Source organism: Danio rerio, chromosome 4, assembly GCF_049306965.1.
Source record: "Danio rerio strain Tuebingen ecotype United States chromosome 4, GRCz12tu, whole genome shotgun sequence".
Lineage (NCBI taxonomy): Eukaryota > Metazoa > Chordata > Actinopteri > Cypriniformes > Danionidae > Danio > Danio rerio.
The window spans coordinates 31,238,573-31,261,255 of NC_133179.1; the positions used below are offsets into that span (position 1 = coordinate 31,238,573).

The following is a 22,683-nucleotide window of genomic DNA, read 5'->3' on the forward strand; positions in this document are numbered from 1 at the left end:
ATTTATTTATTTTGTCATTTGTCTGATTATTTTCGTTACAGAATATGTATGCAGTTTGCACTTTATTCAAAGGTTAAACGCAGTGCTTACACTTTGTGTTTACATTATAGCCTGTGTTAGCTGTTATATAAATTCAAATGGTTGTAATACCATATATCAAGTACCAATGTAACACCAAAAGGTTTTATAAGGTGTATAAATACGGAGTCGCGCCAGCTCCGGGCCGCAGCGCACATTACCCTCGCGCCGATTCCGGCGCGGATGCGCAGCGTCGGCTCGCTTACGGCCGCCGCATCTGGCCCGCTTGATTCGGGCCGGAATCGGGCAGTGAGTCCACAGGCATCCGGCCCGAGTCCGGCAGCCGAAGTTGGGCCGAGGGGTTAGTCTCCGGCAGGCGACAATCTAGCCGGAACTGGCCCGAGTGTATTTTGCTATCTGGGAGTGCTCAGCATTCATTCTTTTTTATTTTTTTTTTGGCTTAGTCCCTTTATTCATCTGGGGTTACCACAGCAGAATGAACCACCAACTTATCCAGCATATGTTTTACGCAGCCGATGCTCTTCCATCATTCCATCATATTCCAACACCCATACTCATTCACACACATACACTAAGAACAATTTTACTTACCCAATTCACCTATATCACATGTGTTTGGACTTGGCAGAAAACCTACACCAACACGGGGAGAACATGCAAACTCCACACTAAAAAGCCAGCTGATGTGGTCCATCTTACCTCAATGGTCTAATTTTACATACCCCAAAATAAAAATGATATATTTTTAATTTCACAAATTACCCTGTTTAAAGGTTTACACTGGTTAAATTACTTTTAAAACACATTGTCCTTACCACCCTGTCACAGTGAACAACCCCGTCACAGCAGATGCCACACTGTCATTTTCTCGAAGGTTTATGTAAATGTGACATAAATTAATGTTGAATTGTGTTCTTACTGTGTCCATTTAATGAATTAAAAAGTAAGTTGATTTATATTTTTTTAAAGGAATTTGTTTTTTCAGTAAAAACAATGAGGCACTTGATGTGTCAAATTTATTTTTTAAAGTTAAAAATGTAATAATAAAAAAAATTATTAAACTACAAATTTTCTATTGACAGTTACATAAAAGAGGAAATTTTATTATTTAGAAAACATTTGAATTTAAAAAGCAATTTGTTGTTTTACTACTGTAATATCACACATATTGTCTGTAACGATGTGGTACAAGAGAGGCTCTCTTGCCTATAAGGAAAAGCAATATAATTAAAAAGGATTTTGTGCCTGAGGTGGGAAAAAAGCTGTTTTGGAGGGTTAAAATATCTTTCAAGTTGTATTTTTTTTACTTATTTTTTTTGAAGTTTGTACTTAATGAGAATTTTGAAAATTTCAATGTGGAAATGGCACCCATTTCATATGAATTATTTTCTGTATTCTTCGTTTCTTGCCATTCTATAGCAATATCTTCAGTAATAATACCTTTACATAAAGAAGCAATAAAGGGGTAGTTCACATAAAAACTACAATTCTGTCATTTACCCATCCTCTACTTGATCCACACCTATTTGAATTTCTTCTGTTGAATGCAAATGAAGATATACTGAAGAATACAGAGGCAAAAAAAACAGCCACTATGGTTCAATGGCACAAAGTGTTTTTGGGACTCGATTACAATTAAACTACTGAAGTCACATTGACTGTTTTGACAATGTTTTTGGTTCCTTGTCTGTTATTTAAGCATCTAGGGATTTTCAGATTTTATCTAAAGTGTCTTCATTTGTGTTCTGAAGATGAGCAAAGTTCTCAGGGGATTGAAACAACACGTGGTGGACAATACCTAAGTGCCTAGTGTACACCCAAGACTGCACTAAAACCCTAGATATAGCCTATGAAGTTGTAGAAATACAAAAATGTAAATGTCATAATTACGAAGAAGAGATTTGAATATTAATATTCATCTGGGCCATTTGAAACCTGCAGAAACCCTGGTTTAAAATATGTCAAAAAATGTGAATGCCCCCAATTTTAAATATGCTGAATGAAATGGACAGTAAAATTGTTAATTGTTATAAAACATTGTACAGTATTCTAAACTATATGATGTTGCTGTGGGACGATGTAAGACAAAATGAATTAACTATAGTGGAACAATAACGTTTAGCATTGTACTGATTACAACTGGCCAACAAACGAGTCTAAAAATGACTTTTGCTGCTTAAGAAATGGATTACAGCATGCTGATGATATGCAAAAATTTGTTAACCCTGGGTCTTTCTAACACTGGATAAACAGAATCCTGGGTTATCTGTAAGCACGTTCCACACTGCTCATACTATACCTGGGGTAACAAATAATCCTGGGTGTTTATTATCGGACGTTTCACATTTGCAAACACGGGTTAACATTATTATTTGCATATTTACGTTGTCACTGTCCCTGATTGGACAAACAGCAAAAGTACCTAAGATGGCATTTCTGCATCTTGTCAGCTTTATAAAATATCACCATATAGGTCTTTAGCTAAGCCTTAGGACATGCACAAAGGAAAACAAATACAAAAGTAAAAATTAATGAAAACAAGAAGCAAAGTATGTCATCCTGCCATCTCCTCATCACTCCAGTTTACAGCAAACAGGGCATAAAACATTTGCATAAGTTATATACAATAATGCAAACTCACAAATATAAGTGTGAATTATAGGTACTTGCTATGAACATGCAGGATTTGTGTCAATCAGGTTTTCCAAGCAGGATATATAATTTATACATATACATGTAGAAATTACCATTCTTTGCTGTTCAACCTTCCACAAAAAGGTACGGCACACTAGCACTATTTGCCTCCCACTGCAAAAGACCCCCTCTTGATGCCTCCGTCATCGAATTGTACATGACCAGCCTGTTTTGCAGAAAGATTCTAAGTTTCACAGGCGGTGGTGTTTGAAGCTTAATCCCCTTTTCTTTATGAATTTTTCTTATCGGGGTCTTTTCTGTTGGATTTCAGGTGGGTAGATTTGTCAAAGAAAATTCTTTTTTCCATTCCAGTGTATTACTTTCTTTCTTCATGCAAAGCGGAGGACCAGGTCCTCCGTTTTGTATTCCAGGAAGAATAGCATCGCTGATCTAGGGTGTGCGTCAGCGTGTGGTTTTGGTCCGAGTGCCCGGTGACACTGTTGAATTTTAAGGTCCAATTCGTCGAGTGACAGCTCCGTTTTGATAATCATTTTCACCAAGTCTTGGATATTATCTTGGATAGATTATTCCCGTCGCTTCCTTCTGGGACTCTAAAGATCTGAATTTATTTCTACGGGAGCGTGTTTCTAGATCTAAAAGTTTCTCTTTTAAACTTTTTTGAATTTGGATGGTTTGATCGAGCATTTCTTTTATTTCAGCAACGTTCTCCTCCAATTCTCCAACTCGTTGCTCCGCTTCATTGACCTTTTCTGCTGTTGCATTTATGTCCGTGATAAGGCCATCCAGTTTTTGATAGACTTCTTGTTTAAAGTTACTTTGTCTGTATGTATTGCTGGAATACTAGCTGACAGGCTATCAGCTATCCCATCCGTCTCCGATTTTTCATCTGTTGATTTCTCGTTTTTTTCAGGTTTCAATGGTTGTTTTGTCCTAGCCTTTTTGTTTTTGTCCCCCTCCATGTTATTTAAATATGGTTTAGGTAATCATATACAATGTAAAAAGGTGGATTAATACCAGTGTGTATGGGAGCGCTCTTTGTATGCTGCTACTTATTGACCCCATACCGGAAATCATCCCATGTGTTTCTTAAGCTGCCCTGAATGAGTGAAACTCTGTACACACTGGTCATGTCTACGGTTTCTCTCCAATGTGAATCATCTCATGTGTTTTCAGGGTTCCTGAGTGAGTAAACCTCTTATTGCAGTGTAAACACTTGTACGTTTTTTGCTCTAGTGTGAATTCTCAGGTGCCGTTTGAATCCTGCAGCTGTAATAAAAGTCTTCTCAAACTCCAAGCACATTTACTCTCTCACACCAGTGTGGATCTTCATGTGTCTATAAAGCGATGATGACTTACTGAAACTCTTCCCACACTGATTGCATGTAAATGGTTTCTCTCCAGTGTGGATCATCATGTGTTGATTAAGGTGTGATGAGTGGATGAAACTCCTCCCACACTGAGTGCATGAGAATGGTTTCACTCCAGTGTGGATTCTCATGTGTAGATTACGGGATGCTGATTGGGTGAAACTCTTTTTACACAGAGTGCATATAAATGGTCTCTCTCCAGTGTGGATCCTCATGTGTCTAATAAGGTATGATGATTGGCTGAAACTCTTCCCACACTGAGTGCATGTGAATGGTTTCTCTTCAGTGTGGATCCTTATGTGTTTATAAAGGTATGATGATTGGTTGAAACTCTTCCCACAATGATTGCAAGTGAAGGGTTTTTCTCTGGTGTGGATCTTCATGTGTCTATTAAGCGATGATGATTTGCTGAAACTCTTCCCACACTGATGGCATGTGAATGGTTTCTCTCCAGTGTGAATCATCATGTGTTGATTAAGGTGTGATGAGTGGATGAAACTCTTCCCACACTGAGTGCAAGTGAATGGTTTCTCTCCAGTGTGGATCCTCATGTGAATCTTAAGTGTGCTTTTGCTTGCCAAACTCTTTCCACACTGAGTGCAGGTAAAACAACTCTTTTCTTTCACTTTTAAAATACCATCAGTCTCTAAATTAGTTTTGTCCTCAATTCTGACATGATGTTCCTCCTCTTTACTCTTCTCATACTCTTTAATTAGGTCTGAAATAAAAAAAAAGTTCAGTTTTTAGTAAATCAAAAGCTGAAGTGAAAAATCACTAAAAACATTGGCTACACAAACCTTAAGTTTGATGCACATTAAATGTAAAAACTTAGCAGATCATATTTAGATTGATCTTGTTATATCAACCTCCCGGGGTCTATTACAAACATTTTTTATAACGGATTTTTATTTGAATGATCCCAGATAATTTTTGGTCATATTGATGAGACATAAATTTGAAAGCTGTAAATGGACAGCTTTTATTTGTATATGTTCATAATCACACAAAACAACATGTTTTTGAAAAACCTGTAAAGCAGATAGGGAATGCTTTTTCATTTTGTGCCTGACCGGTAAACCTGTCAGAAAAAACAGCTAATTCTATGCAAATATTTGCCTCACAGACATGAGACATATCTGCATAATATCTGCACAAGGCCTTTAATCTGCACCTTTAAATGAAACGTTTTAGAGGTAAGTAATCTGTATGTAACAAATGCAGTGCACAATTCTAACACTTAACGGTTTCAGCTCATCAAAGAAATGTAAATATTAGTCAAAGATTACACAATTATACACGTTGTGCAGTTTTTAAATGAAGGTTTTTATTCTTAAAAGGAAAACAAAGCAAAGTACTGAACTACATAGCTTTGTATGAAAATGTTTTTTTTCCCAATAAACCAACTAATTTATCACACTGAAGTTCTCTTGCCACACCCAGACCTGATTACAACCACACGTTCGCAATCAAGAAATTACCTAAATAGGATCTGTTTGAGTGAAGTGAAGTAGACCAAAAGAGCCTCAAAAGTAAACATTAACATTGGCCATGGTAGCCCATGATAAACATTTACATTCACACAGTTCAGTGGTGACACTGTTTTCCGAGTTCAGGGTTTGATATTGGCAGTTGATATAAGTACATTAATTGATAATAATAATAAAAAATAAATATAAATAAATAAAAAAACTCTGCCACATCTGATCTGATAGTCATTGCCAATAATGACTCGTATATCAATACATACATAGACAAGTTTATAATGGCAAGTCTGTGGGATGTGACACTGCAAAGAAACAACTTCCTGCTTAACTGCTACAAACTGGAGGAGGACATTTCTGGCAATGGAATAACCTTTTTATACATTGACTGTGTTAGATACATTTGCTTTTAAACAAACTTCTATATCACTAAGGGGTTTCAACTCCACTCCACTATCATCTCACCAGCTCTCCAAGAGGTACTTCCAGGACCAGGACCACCAGCCCAGACACACCCCATATCCTCAGCTCTCCATAAAATGTACTATTTCAAAAATAAATTATAAGTGTAATGCTTAAAAGTATCATTTGATTGCTATAACAATAGTTCAAAGTTAGTAAACTTTTACATAGTTGTCACAAGTATAAATTAAATTGAACCTTTAAAATATATATTTAAATATATATATATATATATATATATATATATATATATATATATATATATATATATATATGGCAATAAAGTGTATGTAAATATGTCATACATATAATGCTTAAAAGTGTCATTTGAATGTATTTGACAGTATGACCCAGGTGAAAAAAGACGTATTGTATTTTTATACTAAGTTAATGATTTACATTTCATTACTAAAATAAGTATCGATTATTTACAAACCATTTGTATTTGAGAGTAGTTGAGGGTTTTTAGGATCATTCAGGATGAGTTAGTAAATGATTAACAAACTATTGAAATCAACATTTATATGTCTTATTATTCAGGCATATACTAATAGTTAACTAATATGTTAATAAATGATTTATTAACTTAACTTCATGCAGTTTTGCAAACTAATCTAAAGTGAGGACTATTTATGCTTTATAAATCCCTTATAAATGACTATTAAAGGCTCAGAATCAAATGAACAGTAATCTTTGCAATCTTTTCAAAAAAGTAAAATTACTGTAAAGTATAAACATTGCTGAATAACAGGGGTGTCAAAATACGACAGAAAACTGGATAAAACAACAACAATATAATAATTGAACAATATAATAAGATGCAAAGTTTAAACTCTACAGTGATTTTATTTTAGATAAGGTTGCAAAGATTTATTTTTCATTTGAAGTACAGTTTCATTTGAGTATCTTTAAAAGAATAGGAATGAATAATGTCATTTTCCCTGTTTAGAATTTAACTGTGCCTTTATTTGTCATTTATAAGGGATTTATAAAGCATGAATAGTCTTCACTTTAGGTCACAAAACTAGATGAAGTTGAGTTAATAAATTTATTAATATACATAGTAAACATTAATATATGCCTGAATAATAAGACATAAACATTGATTTCAATAGTTTATTAATCATTTACTAACTCATTCTGAATTATCCTAAAAACCCTCAACTACTCTTAAATACAACTGGTTTGTAAATAATGCGATACTTAATTTAGTAATAAAAAATAAATCATTAACTAAGTATAAAAGGTGCTTATAAGTCAAGAATAGAGAATTTGTAGCTGCAGTTATAAACTGCTTACTAACATTTATTAATGTAGAGTTAATGCTTAACAGATAATGAATTCACCATTTGCTAAATTATTTATTGTGTGTAGTTATTATAAAATGTCTTAATCATAAAATATTCATCAAGTTTGTATTCTACTCAAAAAAAGTAAATGTAGTAAACTAGAACGAATCTTGAACCCAAAACTAAAGAAACTTTACTAATAAAAGCTGCAACACAGGACAATTGAATGGGCTTTCTAAACTTGAGGCCCTGGTATACTGCAAACTAACCATCCTGGAGCTCCACCTTCTCTTATGTGCAGTGTCTTTGTGGCTATTTGTTTCTCATTTAGAGAGCCAGACAGAGAACCTCATCCAAAACAACACTAGCTACATAAATACACTGAAGAGTGGAGGACAGATTTTGCCGCACTTGTACAATCAATTGCAAAGAGATTTCAAGCTGCAGAGTTGCTGTTTGCCAGATGTTTATGAAACTGTTCTTCTCTCAGCCGCCATCATTGTGTTTACGGCAAACGTGACACATTTACAACCCCACCTACTGCAGTGTAGGAGTGTTGGAAAACAGTATACCGTCACTCAGCCTTTTCAAACATTATTCAGACATGAAACATCCTGTGCACTTGAGAAAATGTTGCTGCATTAAGTTTCTTAAGCTGCGCCAAATGAGAGAAACTCTGTAGGCACTCATCAGATCTGTACAGGTTCTCTCCAGTGTGAATCCTCTTCTGTTTTCAGATGTGTTAACTGATTAAACCTCTTGTCACAGTGTGAACACTTGTACGGTCTCTCCAGTGTGAATTGTCTAGTGCAGTTTTAATTTTGGGTCAATTTTGAGGATGTGCTGAATCTCTTCTCACACCGAAGCTGCAGTCACACTAGAGTTTGAGCATGCAAAATTCTGTTGTATGGCGCTGCGAAAAGGGGCGGGATTAAGCAAGATGATTAGACATTAAAAAAGTGAGCGATTGGTCCATATTTTAAATTTCTGTCCAGAAAGGTAATTTTTTAATATTCGATTACACACATTCTCACACAGTCCAGTAATGTGACTTCGCAGGTCAGAGTTCACCAAGCTTGAACTTTGCAAGGCAATGAACTAGGAAACTTGACGCATGAACTTGCATTTCTGATCTGACGCATTTGCCTGCATATGAATGGAAGTCTATGGGGAAAAAAGTCCAGTGTGACCGCGGCTTAAGTGCAAGTGAATGGTTTCTCTCCAGTGTGGCTCATAATGTGTTTATTAAGAGATGATAATTGGCTGAAACTCTTCCCACACTGAGTGCATGTGAATGGTTTCTCTCCAGTGTGGATCCTCATGTGTTGATTAAGGTGTGATGGGCAGTAAAAGCTCTTCCCACACTGAGTGCAAGTGAATGGTTTCTCTCCAGTGTGGATCCTCATGTGTAGATAAAGGTGTGATGAGCAGTTAAAACTCTTCCCACACTGAGTGCAAGTGAATGGTTTCTCTCCAGTGTGGATCCTCATGTGTAGATTAAGGGATGATGATTGGCTGAAACTCTTCCCACACTGAGTGCATGTGAATGGTTTCTCTCCAGTGTGGATCCTCATGTGTTTATTAAGGGGTGATGTGCAGTTAAAACTCTTACCACACTGAGTGCACCTAAATGGTTTCTCTCCAGTGTGGATCCTCATGTGTAGATTAAGGTGCGATGATACGCTAAAACTCTTCCCACACTGAGAGCATGTGTAGGGTTTCTCTCCAGTGTGGATCCTCATGTGAATTTTAAGACTGTTTTGTCTTCCAAAGCTCTTTCCACACTGAGAGCAGGTGAAACTATTCTTGTCTCTTCTTTTCGAAATATCATCAGTCTGTAAATGAGTTTTTTCCTCAATTTTGACATGATGTTCTTCCTCTTTACTCCCCTTATTCTTTTCAAGTAGGTCTGAAAAAAGAAATAGTTTTCATTAAGTCTTAAAACTCTCATCAAAAGCTGAAAAGTGAAAAGACACTGGAAACATTGGGTACACATAGTGTAATTTTGATACACATTAAATGTAAAATAAATCAAACCATATTATGTTGTTAATCCATTAATGTTTACACATTTAAGCAGATTCGATTTAATTTATCTTTTTTTATCTAGTGCTTTTACAAATGTAAATTGTGTCAAAGCTGCTCAACATAGAAGTTATAGTAAATTGAAACAGTGTCAGTTCAGTTTTCAGAGTTTCTCATAAAAGTAATTTTGGTCATATTGATAAGACACAGATTTGAAAGCTGTAAATGGCCTATTTTAAGTAAATGGTATATTCATAATAACAACTAAATGTTTTTCAAAAATTTGTACAGCAGACGGAATACTTGTTCATTCTGTGACTGACTGGTAGACACATCGGAAAAAAAGTTCTGGGGTAACAGCTGAACAAAGAGCTGAATAATTGCTTCGCAGACACAAGACATCCCTGTACAGCATCTGCATAAAGGCTGGAATGTGCACCTTTCCCCTTGTGTGCTGTTGGGTCATTTTCATCCATTCTGGGGTGATTTTAAGGCTTAATTTGACCAAAACTTTCTCTGGTATTTGGGGACATCTTATTTTGACATGTTCTTGGAAAATGCTTCGAAATAAAATACACTGGTCAAATTTACTCCCTTTTCGTTTTAATTATGGCTGTTTATCGGCCACTATTGTAAAAAATGTTTTATTATTATTGCTAAGCCATGACAGCATATAATCATGCATTTATAATTGTTGGTGTTTTCTGTGGCGACAGTCAACATTGTTTAATTGGTCTCCACCCATGGGACGGCAAACAGGAAATGGGTGAGAGTATAAAGGAAGAGGAGGAGAGTTGAAGAGGGCAGCATTACGTGGTGTGTGGAAGAAAGAGAAGTTGACTGAACTGTTGAAGTGCGGGGAAACGAGTAGAGAAACCGGGACAAGACGAGCAGTGTAAACTTAACGACTGTGAGAAACAAAAAAGCGAAAGTATGTATTGAAGCAACAAAGACAGCTGTCTCGTTACTAAAGAGCTTGTGAACGGGTGCATCACCAAAGACATCAGTGCAGTGTGTCCTGAACAAAATCAACTTACTGATTTATCTCGCTGACATGGAGTGAGCTGCCGAAAGCCTTCATCCCGCAGTCGACGGTGTCAGAGTTTTCTGTTTGGCACCCATGGCTGCTACTCACCGGCTGGGTTCGTCGACGCCCTCAACCTTCACATCCACACCTCCACATTCGCCATTCACCTCTCATTTTCCTTGACCCCTCCGCTACGTGGGTAAGAAGCAAAAGTTTTTTTTGTTTTCTTTGCCTAAATTCTCATTTTATTTCTCTTGTTTTGTTTTCTCCCTGTACTATTATTATCATCATTATTATTATTTTCCCCCATTTTCAAATCTGATTAATCTGCTGGCCTGAAATCCTTTGCATTATTTCCTTTCACTTTCATTTGAGTTATAAGTGCTGAGGGTTTTGCGTTTCATTGTGATTATTGTTATATTGCTTGTTTTGGACTTTCGGTTGGAGTGGCGCCATGTAAAGACGGAAACGGTTGAGGTCCTCATGTAAAACTTAAAATTTCATTTAATATTGCTTGTATCCTAAATACAACCCCAATACCTTAAATCTACCTATACTGGAAAATAAGCGTTTATAACTACATGAGTTTAGCTGTTCTCAGCGTGATTCAACTTGAATCAGGATGAATAACGGCTGAAGCAAAGAGAGGTGGAATCCGCTACTAGCCTCCATGCTAATGCTTACCTTGAAATGCAAGCTGCATCTAGGAAAGAGATGGCTCCGGCGAGTAATAACAGTGTGGACCTTCAAGCTATTGATGCACTAAAGGCGATTTGATTGCTAAAATTGAAGAAAAGACCGTTGCACAGTCAAATGAACTTTGCAATCAAATTGACCAGCTTCGGACAGAGTCACACAATGCTGTGGAGCACATTAATGCCAAAGAGGAAGCAGCGGAAGAGCAAGTGACTGGTCTGGAGTCTGTGTTGGGTGGATACTCCAACTCTCTTACTACCCTGGAAAAAGAGTTTAGTATAGTGAAAAAGGAGCTGGCTCTGCTGAGAGACCGAAGCGAGGATCTTGAGGAGAGGTCTCGCCAATCAAATCTCCACATTACAGGAGTTAAAGAAGGGAGCAGACACATGACAGAATTTGATAACCTGAGATATAAAGATAACCTGAACCATGAGAAGACTCCACTTCTGGACTGGGCACACCGCACTCTACACAGCAAAATACTGGACGACAAGGAACCGCCACATGACTTCATGATTAAATGCCACTACTTTTCCGAAAAAGAGGACATTTTGAAGAAAGCCATTGAAATGAAGGCAATCACGAGAAGTAGCCAAGTACACTGGGCTGTCAAAGACCATACAAATGTTTATGTCACTTTAATGGAAATTCATTTTTAGATGAACATGTGTAGTGAAAACTAGCTTACTCCTCATCTTTAGATGTGTGAAAAGTCACTTGTGTTCACAGTGTACTTTTGTTTATACAGCCTTACATTCCAGTATGTGACCACCTGGTCCTTATCTTTCAATTAGGCTTTACGATGAACATCTGTTAGGGGTAGGGGGCATGGGCTGTGTGATATGTGACTGGAAAGCAGCAGGATGGTTTTCACACCTGTCGTGGTATGTGTGGTTTGGGTTGAACTGGAGTTGACCTGGTAAGCAGCACAACCCAGATAAAAGGATGAGCACACTTTGCTTCATTGTCTCACTCTACGGAAACTGTTGTTGCTGTATGACTGTGACCTTCTTTGCAAAGAATAAAAAAACCTTAAAAGACACTTTGGGTAAGAATTTGTCTTCTTGACCACTGAGAGAGCCTCTTTAAAGAAAATTGCCACTACATCACTCTCCGGTTAACTTTTAAATTACCACTATAGCACATGGTTGTTGTTGTTATTTATAGTTTTCAAGTATATTTTGTCAATAATGGGGTAGCTTTGTAGTAAAACATCAAGAGATGTTCAAATTGTTTTGTTTTATATGTGAGGTCCCACATGATAAGCTAGTTAAGAGAGGGAATAACTGGAAGTGTGAGCAAGTTTACACGCAAGGTTTCAATTAGCAAGGGCGCAATCACACCTTTCTTTTCTCTCTCTTTTTTTTCTTTCCTCTCTCCCACACACCCCCTCTGCATACAAAACCCACAGATACCTTTCAGATGCTTCTGATAAATGTTTTCGACAGCTCTCCATAAAATGGGTAAAGACAAACTTTACCAGTTGGAATGTGCGGGGGCTAAATCGCCCAGTGAAACGAAACAAGGTGTTCAGATATCTTAATAAGTTAAAATCTGATATTGTATATATACAGGAGACACATCTGTTGATAAAAGACCATTCTAAACCTAATAGAGGAGGCTATACACTTATATCATTCTAACTTCAATAGCACAAAGTGGCATTGCTGTACTTATACATGAGAATGTACAGTTTGTTATGGAGTCAAATGTGTTGGATAAAAATGTATAAAGGTATTTTTTGGTGCAAACTTCCCAAGCAGCTGTAAAAGTGTAATTTGTAGTTGTAAAGAATAGCCACAAATATGTATCATTAAATTTGTACTCCCAGAGCAAATTTGCAATTGGGACGCAACATTTTACACCTTTTCAAATTCTTCAGTGCAGGTGCACAAATCCCATCGGACAAATCACAAATACAGAAACTCATCTGCTCATGCCCTTTGCTACTATTGTTGCAGTGAAATAGTGCAAAATATTCACACACCTGCATACAGAAATGTGAAGTCACAGACTAAACTTGCACATCTGTAGATTAGAATGTGTATCCAAGCAAAGATAGCTGAACGCATGTAGAATGTTTGATTTATTTGGTTCTATGCACGAACACAAATATGTTACTGCAACGGCTAAAGTCTCCCGCTACAAGTGCGCTGTTTTTTTACTTGCAAATCTATGTTTTGCGCTCTCGCACTTTTGCCCCAAACATCACTGTGATATTTGGTGTAAAGTGACTTGCCAACCAAAATGTGAGCTCTCAGAGAAATCATAAGAGGTTTCCTTGATCTTGTTTAGCCATAGGAAAGAGCTTGCAACAGAACGAGTGGGGAAACAATGACATCCTAAAAGCAGCAGTCCAGTAAAGGTACGTTTTCATTGCTTCTTTTTTTAATAAAATCACTTATAGTTGGACAGTTTGTTGTTAGTTTAAATATATGTAAGTGATCAGTATTTATAGCTAGGATAGCAATTCTTGTTTTACGAAAGGTAACGTGGCTAGCTTACCCTAATGTCAAGTTCGCTATTCAGTCTTCTCGCATAATACGACCCTGTAAATTTAACTACTTAATTCATATTTATTTTAGAAAAATTGCAGACCAGGGTGCGTCCAATGCATTGAGGTGAAGTTGATTTTATAGTTGTAGATGTTGACTTTCTCCTTAATAATATAACTTGAGAAAAATATTACTTTCAAATTCTACACAGCGAAATCATATTAGCAGCCAATGACTATCAAAATACAGCTTTGTCCACAGTCAATCAAATAGTGCTAATGTTGTTTTGAAGTCATTCAGACCGATTATTTGAAGTACCATGGTAAACAATAGCCGCGTTTCCACTATCGCGCCTAAAGCGAGCGAGCCAGGGCGAGCCAAGGCCAGTGGCGTTTCCACTGTCACTTCCGGGGGCCTAATCGGGCCAAAGCGGGGCTTTTTTGGGGCCAGCGGCCGGCCTTTTTCGGCCCGCCGAATACCTTGGGCCAAAGAGGGCCAGCCGGGGCTTCGGGGCGGAGTGAAAGGAGAGGCGGGCACAGTTTTCCGATTGCACTCGAGTACATGCGCCAAACAAATAAATAAATAAGGGAAAGAAAACATCTGGAACAAATTATAGGCTGGGGTCTTTTTTTTTTTTTGCATATGATCGCCCTTATGTTTCTCTTTTAAATGTAAGGCTGTTGCATAAAATGATCTTTCTTTGCTGCATCTTTGATGTTTCAATAACGCATAATAATCTTTACACCATATTAAAGACACAGCTGACAGTAAAGGTTTTCAAGAGGTTTTGTCAAGTTTAATAAGTGTGTTTTTGAGCGTTTAGATGTCTGTGTATGTGTGTGAGACCGAGGAAAAGAGCGCTCCATTTATAGCTCTGTTGATGCGGCGAGCGGCTTTTTTCTTTTATTTTTATTGTTTTAATTTATTTTGGTGATAATACACTATATAAATACAACAGTAAGACATTAAACTTTACAAATTTCATGTCCACTTTTGTAGGCTCAAAACAATAGTGTCATATCTAGATAAAATAGCCCTATATTGAAATAATTTAAAGAATTACAAATATCAGATAGGCCAATAATAAAATCACATTAAATAAATAAACCAATATAAAACTAACAAAAGCTATAGCTATAACAATTAGGCACTATATCAAACGGTTTCAAATTTATATTTAACTTTCATTTTTCAAAAGCCTCTTTGAAAAAAAGATTTTAGATATTTTCTAAAAAAATAAATAAACAAATAAATAAACACCGGATAATGTTTTAAATATTATATATAAAGTATTTGGATTCGATGAAATTAATCAAATCATGCAAATAGAGCATTTTCGGGGTGAGTGAAAGCAGAAACTAGGCGACCTTTTTTTCTGTCTGCAGCCGCGCAGCACTTTTTTGACGGGGAAAACTGCAAGTTCAAAATGTGTTCTGTGTCCTCAAACAAGTGTGTATGTTTTTATATAACGTGGTAAAATTAAAAAAGGAAATTTTAAATACATAAAGAGCTTTATTAGTGCATAGCTGCTGAGTGCAACGAAATATAGGCTATACTTTATTACGTGCTGCTCTTATGTGCTGAAACACTTAACACTTTCCTTTACTTAAGATATAATAAGCAACATCTTTAAATAAAGGGAATCATCTATTAAGTGTCATAAAGCCTATAGGAAAAAAAAATCATGTTTCAGTTCTCTCCGGAGCATTTGGGATGAATGTTGGACAGATTCTGTCTAGAGGATGTTATAAAATACATTTTATATCGAGTTATTAACTGATAATTTTATATATGTGGTGTTATATTATGGATGTGTGCGCTCCCTGCGCTGCGGGTCCCTCCGTTGGCTGCAAGACCACTGGATTTCGATGCCAATAGTCGGTCGGCGAGTAAATTAATATGATGAATGAAAACACACAGGCATGTGCGTATAGACATGCGTTGTACTGCTGTACAATAACGTGTCATCTGTTTGTTTTGGTTGTCCTAATTTTAATAGTTTCGTGATGGTGTGCTTTATCTGCATGATTCTCGCTGAAGTGGGTGGTTTGAGTGACGTTCGATTCGGGGGATGTTCTGGGGGTGGGGTTTGCGTGACGCGCTGCGAGCTACTAGCCCCACAGTGGAAACGCGACATGATTTTGGCCTCACTGCTCAACCTCCCTGGCGATTGGCCCGGCCTGGCCCGATATAAGCCCTGGCTCGCACTGGCCTGATAGTGGAAATGCGGCTAGTATAGGGACCATTAAAATGTTTAAATGTGCAAATATAAAACCACTTTTACCTTAATAACCAATGCTACCATGTTTTTATGATTAAATTTACACTCTAAAAGCCACTTTAGTACTTTCTTATAGTTACTAAATTTTCAAATGTACCCCTTTCTTTAGGTATATTTCCTTCTACTATGAAACACCTAAGCAGGCATTTTCCCTGCTTAGGTCCCTTTCAGGACCGAGTTTGGACACCCCTGGTGTAAGTGACCCCTGGAGATTTAAACATTCATATTCCAAGCAATTTTCCTTCTATTCACCTGTGAAACAAACCTATTCCAGGACTGACCGTTTTCTCCTGGACAAGCAGTTACTTCCCTTAATATCAGAAGTAGAGTATGGTAATATTGTTATTTCGGACCATTGTCCAGTCTCACTAGAGCTATGTTTTCCAGGCAATGTAATCCCCTAACGTACATGGCAGTTTAACTCAAGACTCTTGGCAGACAACGATTTTGTAAAATTTATTGATGCTCAAATTGATTTCTTCCTTGAGACAAAGGAATCCCAAGAGATTATAGATTAGCATATATAAGGACAGGTTATTTCATATCAAGCTAGTGCAAATAAAAGAATGTCAAAACAGCTTAGAGAGATAATGAATAAAATTAATACAATTGATCAGCTACACTCAACATCACCTTCTGAAGAGCTTCATTAGAAAAGACTTCTTCTTCCAGCGGAATATGACTTCTTGACAAGTGAAAATGCAGAGGATCCCCACATGAGATCTTGCCAGATTCATTATGAACATGATGAACGAGCTGGCAGGTTATTGTGTTACCAACTGAAACAATCCTCAGCAGCTGGTTTTATAGCAGCAGTTAGTAAGGATGATGAAAGTATTACTACTGATCAACAAGGAATTAATGATCAATTTAAAAGCTAAACTATGTGCATGTTCGAGTAACAGCACTGTCGCTGTTCGGTTGCCTCGCTGCGTGTGTTTGGAGTTTAGATTCGCAATTTACATTTTTATCATAAAATAAATACTTAGGGTGAACAAAGCCTTAATACATTTATACAAACAAATCTGCTTTAAAACGTTCTGTCTTTTGAGCATCTGCTTGTTGTTTGTAGCTTTAGCCTGCTAGCACCGCTAGTCAGCTAAGGCTGCCGACCTCTTCCCTTAACTCATTAGCCGCATTTCCACTATCGCGCCTACAGCGAGCGAGCCAGGGCAAGCCAAGGCCAGTCACGTTTCCACTGTCACTTCCGGGGCCTAATCGGGCCAAACCGGGCTTCCTCTGGGCCAGCAGCCAGCCTTTTTTGGCCCGTTGAATACCTTGGGCCAAAGAGGGCCAGCTGGTGCTTCAGGGCGGAGTGAAAGGAGAGGTGGACACTAGTTTTCTCGATCGCACACGAGCACATGCACCATCAAATAAATAAATAAGAGAAAGAAAACATCTAGCCTTATAGGCGGGGGTCTTTTTGCGTATGATCGCCCTTATGTTTCCCTTTTAAATGTAAGGCTTTTGCATAAAATAATAAAGTTTTAATTTATAAGTGACTTTGCTGCGTCTTCGATGTTTCAATAACCCATAATAATCTTTACACCATATTAGAGACACAGCAGACAGTAAAGGTTGTCGAGAGTTTTTGTCAGTTTTAAAAGGCTTGTTTGTGCGCGTTTACATGCCTGTATGTGTGTGCGAGACTGGGCAAAAGAGTGCCCTGTTGATGCCGTGAGTGGGTTTTTTCTTTTTTTAAATTTATTTCTGTCCAACGCAGTGCCTCTTTACAAAGGCATCAGGGAAAACTGCAAATACACCGACTTGCGGCGCCGGTGTGTCCCCCGATAGAAACCTATGTTTAGAATTCTAAACTGCATGGTGCTGCATGGCGCGACGCTCTGCGTTGCCGAGCAGCGCTTTTGGTGTGCGACTGGCTTATGTCTGTAGCTATGTACTATGTTAATTTGTTGTTCAATATGGGTGTTGTGGAACAATTTAAGACTTGAAAAATCAATATAAGTATTTGAATAATAAGAATGTAAACAGTACTAAAAAATAGTTTTTAGAACGTGTAATCTCATTAATCTAGTTACAGTACATGTCTCTGTAGAAGGTCAGTGAATTTAAATTCTCTTAGTTCTTTGTGACTGAAATGAAGGCAATAGCTATGTTTCCATTCAAAAATGTGAATTAAATTTATGTGCAAAACTGGAATATCACATAAAAGATTTGCAAATAAAGCAGCGTTTCCATCAAATTAATAGAACAAAATCGTCACTTCCTGGTGCCAAATATCAACAGTAAAAACTAAATTTTCTGCAGTAGGAGAAGCTACATAAATCTTTTGTTTATTTAATAAATGACTATCACCTCAGAGGACAATGCCGACACAAAATCAACACGTGGTGGCATTTGAAGCCATGAGATGCGGTAAACAGTCGATCTAGACACGCTCCAGACGCTCAACATGTCGTGTCTTTTAAATAAAGACTCTGAAAATCACCAGTAAAGAGCACGTTAACAGTTCGAATCCAAACAACATAAAATACATACATACATCAGCTGGACCTTTTGTGTACTTATAGCTCTTTCTAGTGGTGTTGTATAGCCAATGCCAACCTGTAGATACATAGCACTAACCCCAAACTGGAGATCATCAAATAATATAACTTTAATAATAAAAAAGGTTAAGGCGTTTTAGAATGACCAAAACAACATTTCAGATGTTTTACAGTGTGCTCAGGCTGCTGGTTTGTTCATTCACACACATTTTCAACATCATTTGATCTTATAACAAACCTTTTTTAATGCACATACTAGAATTTGTTCAGTAAAAGTGCTTGCGTAGTTTAAGTAATGTTTATATTTTCTTATCGAATAAAAATTTATCCTACTCAGTTATGCACTTTTTTTATGTCTATATTTCAAAAAGTATGTGCATCATGACATTTCCATCAACCAATTTTTTTTATTCTCATAGCCTATCCAAAATGCACATAAAAATAGGTGGCTGGACATAAAGCTAAGTGAGAAATACCGGTTCATCTTTTAAAAAGGGGAGGAGACCGACAGAAACTCAAAAAAAAGTAAAAAAAAAAAAAAAGTAAGTGACAACGGTAACTGACCCCGAGTTAAAATGACCTCTCTTTCAGAAAAAGGCTTACCATGCTTTCTCGAGTTTGACAAACCTGTCATTTTGAAACGAAAAACACAGTTTCTCTCATTTCAGAGTTAACATACTCTGAACCTTCTGTCTGAAACGGGGCAATGATCTCATATGCTATTGTTTTAGAACTTCAGTTGCCTATTGGAGAAATGACCAGGAATAATAAATGGCTACTTACTCTACAAACAAGTGTGTTTGTGACTATACATACCAAGAAAAACTAAAAAATTAGAAAAATATGACTTTTGTAACAGCAAGCAGCATTAAACATGGGCCAGTACAAGATTGACGGTATGATAACCTTGAAAAAAAATATCACTCTTTCACGGTACCGCGATTACTGTTCTAAAATATATTCTTATTAAATGTCTGGGTAAAAAAACAAACACTTTTTCCCTTTTGAACGCAACATATTATCTTTTGAGAAACTTTTGAAATATTTTGGAGCATTAAACATGTCAGGCTGAATAATTCTAATGAATCAGTGACTTCGGTTGTCCTCATTAGTTTAAAAACAGAGTTTTCTTTATGATTCAAATCGGCATCTTTGGATATATTTTCTGCTGAAGATACTGTTGTCCTGAAAAACTTAAAACGTAAAAAAATAAATATATACCATATATACCATAGGGACGGTACAGCAGTCAATATTGTAGGTTTTAAAACCTTTGCTTTTTTTCAAACCGCGATATACCTTAAACTATTATCGTCCCATGCCTAAGCAGTATAACACTGTTTTTAGGATCTAAAAATTAATTCTTTAAAAAAATGTCTTAGACAAAAACATTCCAATGGCGCCGCCTGCTGGTAAGTGAAGAATATGGTCAATACTGACGAACTTTACACTCAAATGTTTGCATATCATTAGCATGCTATAATCCATTTCTTAAGCAGAAATAGTTATTTTTAGACTAGTTTGTTGCCCAGTTGTAGTCAGTGCAATGCTAAACGTTGTTGTTCCACTATAATTTGTTTGTTTTGTCTCATGTTTTCCGACAACAACATCATATGGTTTAGAATACTGTACAATGTTTTATAATTATTCATTATTTTAGTGTCCGTTTCATTCAGCATATTTAATATTGGCGGCGTCCACATTATTTGACATACTGTAAACCAGGGTTTCTGCAGGTTTCACCAAATTAAATGTAAGACTATTTAAGGCCATTATAAATGAAAATTTAGACTCATAAGGCTAAGAATTTTTCAAATTTCCCAGATAAAAAATATTTTTAAATTTGTTGAGTCAAAAATATTATAATTTAATACATTTAATAATATAATAATAAATTAATTATAATAAAATATGTTTGATATTTCTCAGCAAAAGAAATAAAATATTATATAAATAAATATTTTATAAATATTAAATATTGTGTAAAAACAAGCAAGTTTTACTTGTATCCACACACTTTTTTTTCCAATATAAACTTTGTTTAAAATAAAAAAAACAAATGTTTTAAAAATTTTAAAAACTATAATAAACTAAATCTATGCACAACAATCTGTCCAGGTCGATGTCCTTAGCAGTAAATACATGGAGCATGTTTAAAAAAAATGTTATTGTAAGGAAAATAATTAAACCATTATGATAGGGTTAAAATGACCTTTTTGAACAAAAAGTTTAAAGGTTTATTGAGATGGATTGTTGGTGATTGTATGGCTTTTGACCAGATTTGATAGCAAAACATGAACAAAGGAAAATGAAGACTTGTTTAAACATATTTAAGACCTACAACACAATATTTCAGTACATTTAAGACTTTTAAGGCCTAACATTTTGATTTTGGAATTTACAACATTTTGTGACTCGCGGAAACCCTGTTTAAACAAAATAGCCCTGGTAATTAGTTATTATAATAATGATGTAATAGCCCTGGTAATTAGTTATTATAATAATGATGTAATTCTAACAGATATCATCTGTGAGAACTAGTAACAACTACTAAAAACAAGTTTAAACCAATAAAGTTGATAAAAAAAGGGAATTGTGATCAATGTGACATATGCAAATGGAAAGTACTAAGCCAACACTATCACCGTAATAGCAGATACCTTCTATGAGAATACTGTAGGTCAAATATCGTCAGCTCAGTAACTTTTTTTTTATTTATTGTTTATTTTATTTATCTTTATAGCGCCAGTGCTTAAGAACTCTTTTACAAACAGTAGAAGACCAAGAAAAGCAAAAACCTTAAGAAGGCAGAGAAAATGGGAGACTAATAATATATATATTTTTAAAAATGACAAAAGACATGGAAACAAGTTACAAGAAACTCATTCCTGTCTTTCAATAAGTGCTCATGTGCATTTAGGAGAACTAGGCGCACATTCAGGGCTGCAAGGTCGATTTAATTTAGTATTCTTATTATTAAAAATATATCAGTATGAAAACCAACCTGTTTGTTCCTGCGGATCTTCATGTTTGACTCTGAATGTTTCTTCAATCTTTACATCTTCACTCTCCTCTTTAATAAACGCCATCTTTATCACAGTGTGGAGATCAGTTGCTTTAGCAGGAGTTTTTCTCTGCGTTTGGACACTTTAACCTGCTTAAAATGAACAAAACAATAAAAACGTTCCGTTTAAATAAATTCAACAGAAATCAGGTAAAAGAGTAAATCCAAGCCAGAAACAATAGCCACAAATTAGCTAAATAAAACTATGTTACTCCATTTCCTATATAGAGATGTAACTGTTATACTTAGAATGGAATGACATTATGCTATATAATAAATTAAACCTTCATACACATTTCTGTTGCTTTAGTCAAACAATAGTCCTCAATGTGAGAGAGATAGTTCTACGTTGAATAAAGGGTTAAAGTAATATCGTCAACAGCAGGAATATCATTTAGCATCGGCTAAAAACCTGAAACTTTAATCAATCGGTTTATATCTATGTCAAAGTTTTAAAACAAACCTTTCTCCAGTTGAATCACAGCGCAGTAGCGGCGCAGCCTTATGACGTCACACGCTATGCCAAAATAAAAGTCTTTTTTGTTTAGCTTTTTACTGTCACTTAATGTTGCAATCATGACTTATTGATACATTTCTCCCTCGTTTTCCACTTTCCCTCATACACAGACACACATACGTTCAGTATTTGAAGTTGATCAAAACCTTAACTCTAAACATTTTTGTGTCATTCTATGAAACGAGTGATATTTGTGTCAGTAACATTTGATGAGCTCCATGAAGCAATAACTTGTCCTATAATGTGTTTCCAAAGCTTAAAGTAATTAATTCAAGGGGTCTTGCCAGCATGATATATTATCATTATTAAAGAGTAATATAATATATATAATATAATATATATAATTTTTTTGAACAACAAATATGCAATTTAAACATGACATCCAAAAAATACAAAAGTAACTAACAACATTAACTAAAAAATAAATAACATAAATTAAACAAATAAAAAGACAATTCAACATGGAGATCTTTACAATGATAATATTTTAACTTAGCCAATAGACAGCAAGACTAATCAATTAATTTCAGCTCATTTGCCAGAATAATTGTATTTATACATTTTTCGCTCTTAACATATTGGAGCGATTTTATATACAAATCAAAATCTGTAATAGCAACCTTTAAACAAGGTTTAGTGTTATTTAGCCTGCATTTATGAACATGAAATTTACCAAACAAAATCAAAAGATTCAATAAAAATTCCACAGATAAATTTTTTGAAACAAAATAAAAAATAACGTCTTTGGGGGTCAAAATGCAACTAAAACCTGATTTTT

General features: G+C 35.9%; 1 protein-coding gene across 1 annotated transcript; it reads right to left on the reverse strand.

Moving 5' to 3' along the window:
* Positions 1-2,339: 2,339 nt before the first annotated feature.
* Positions 2,340-21,881, reverse strand: LOC137490849 (uncharacterized). Its single transcript, XM_073946787.1, has 6 exons — positions 21,852-21,881; positions 21,329-21,478; positions 8,493-9,202; positions 8,330-8,391; positions 6,008-6,086; positions 2,340-4,774 (listed from the first exon to the last, which is right to left on the reverse strand). Exons 2-6 carry the CDS (start codon positions 21,411-21,413, stop codon positions 3,995-3,997), a joined length of 1,716 nt encoding a protein of 571 aa, XP_073802888.1. The 5' UTR covers positions 21,414-21,478; positions 21,852-21,881; the 3' UTR covers positions 2,340-3,994.
* Positions 21,882-22,683: the final 802 nt, after the last annotated feature.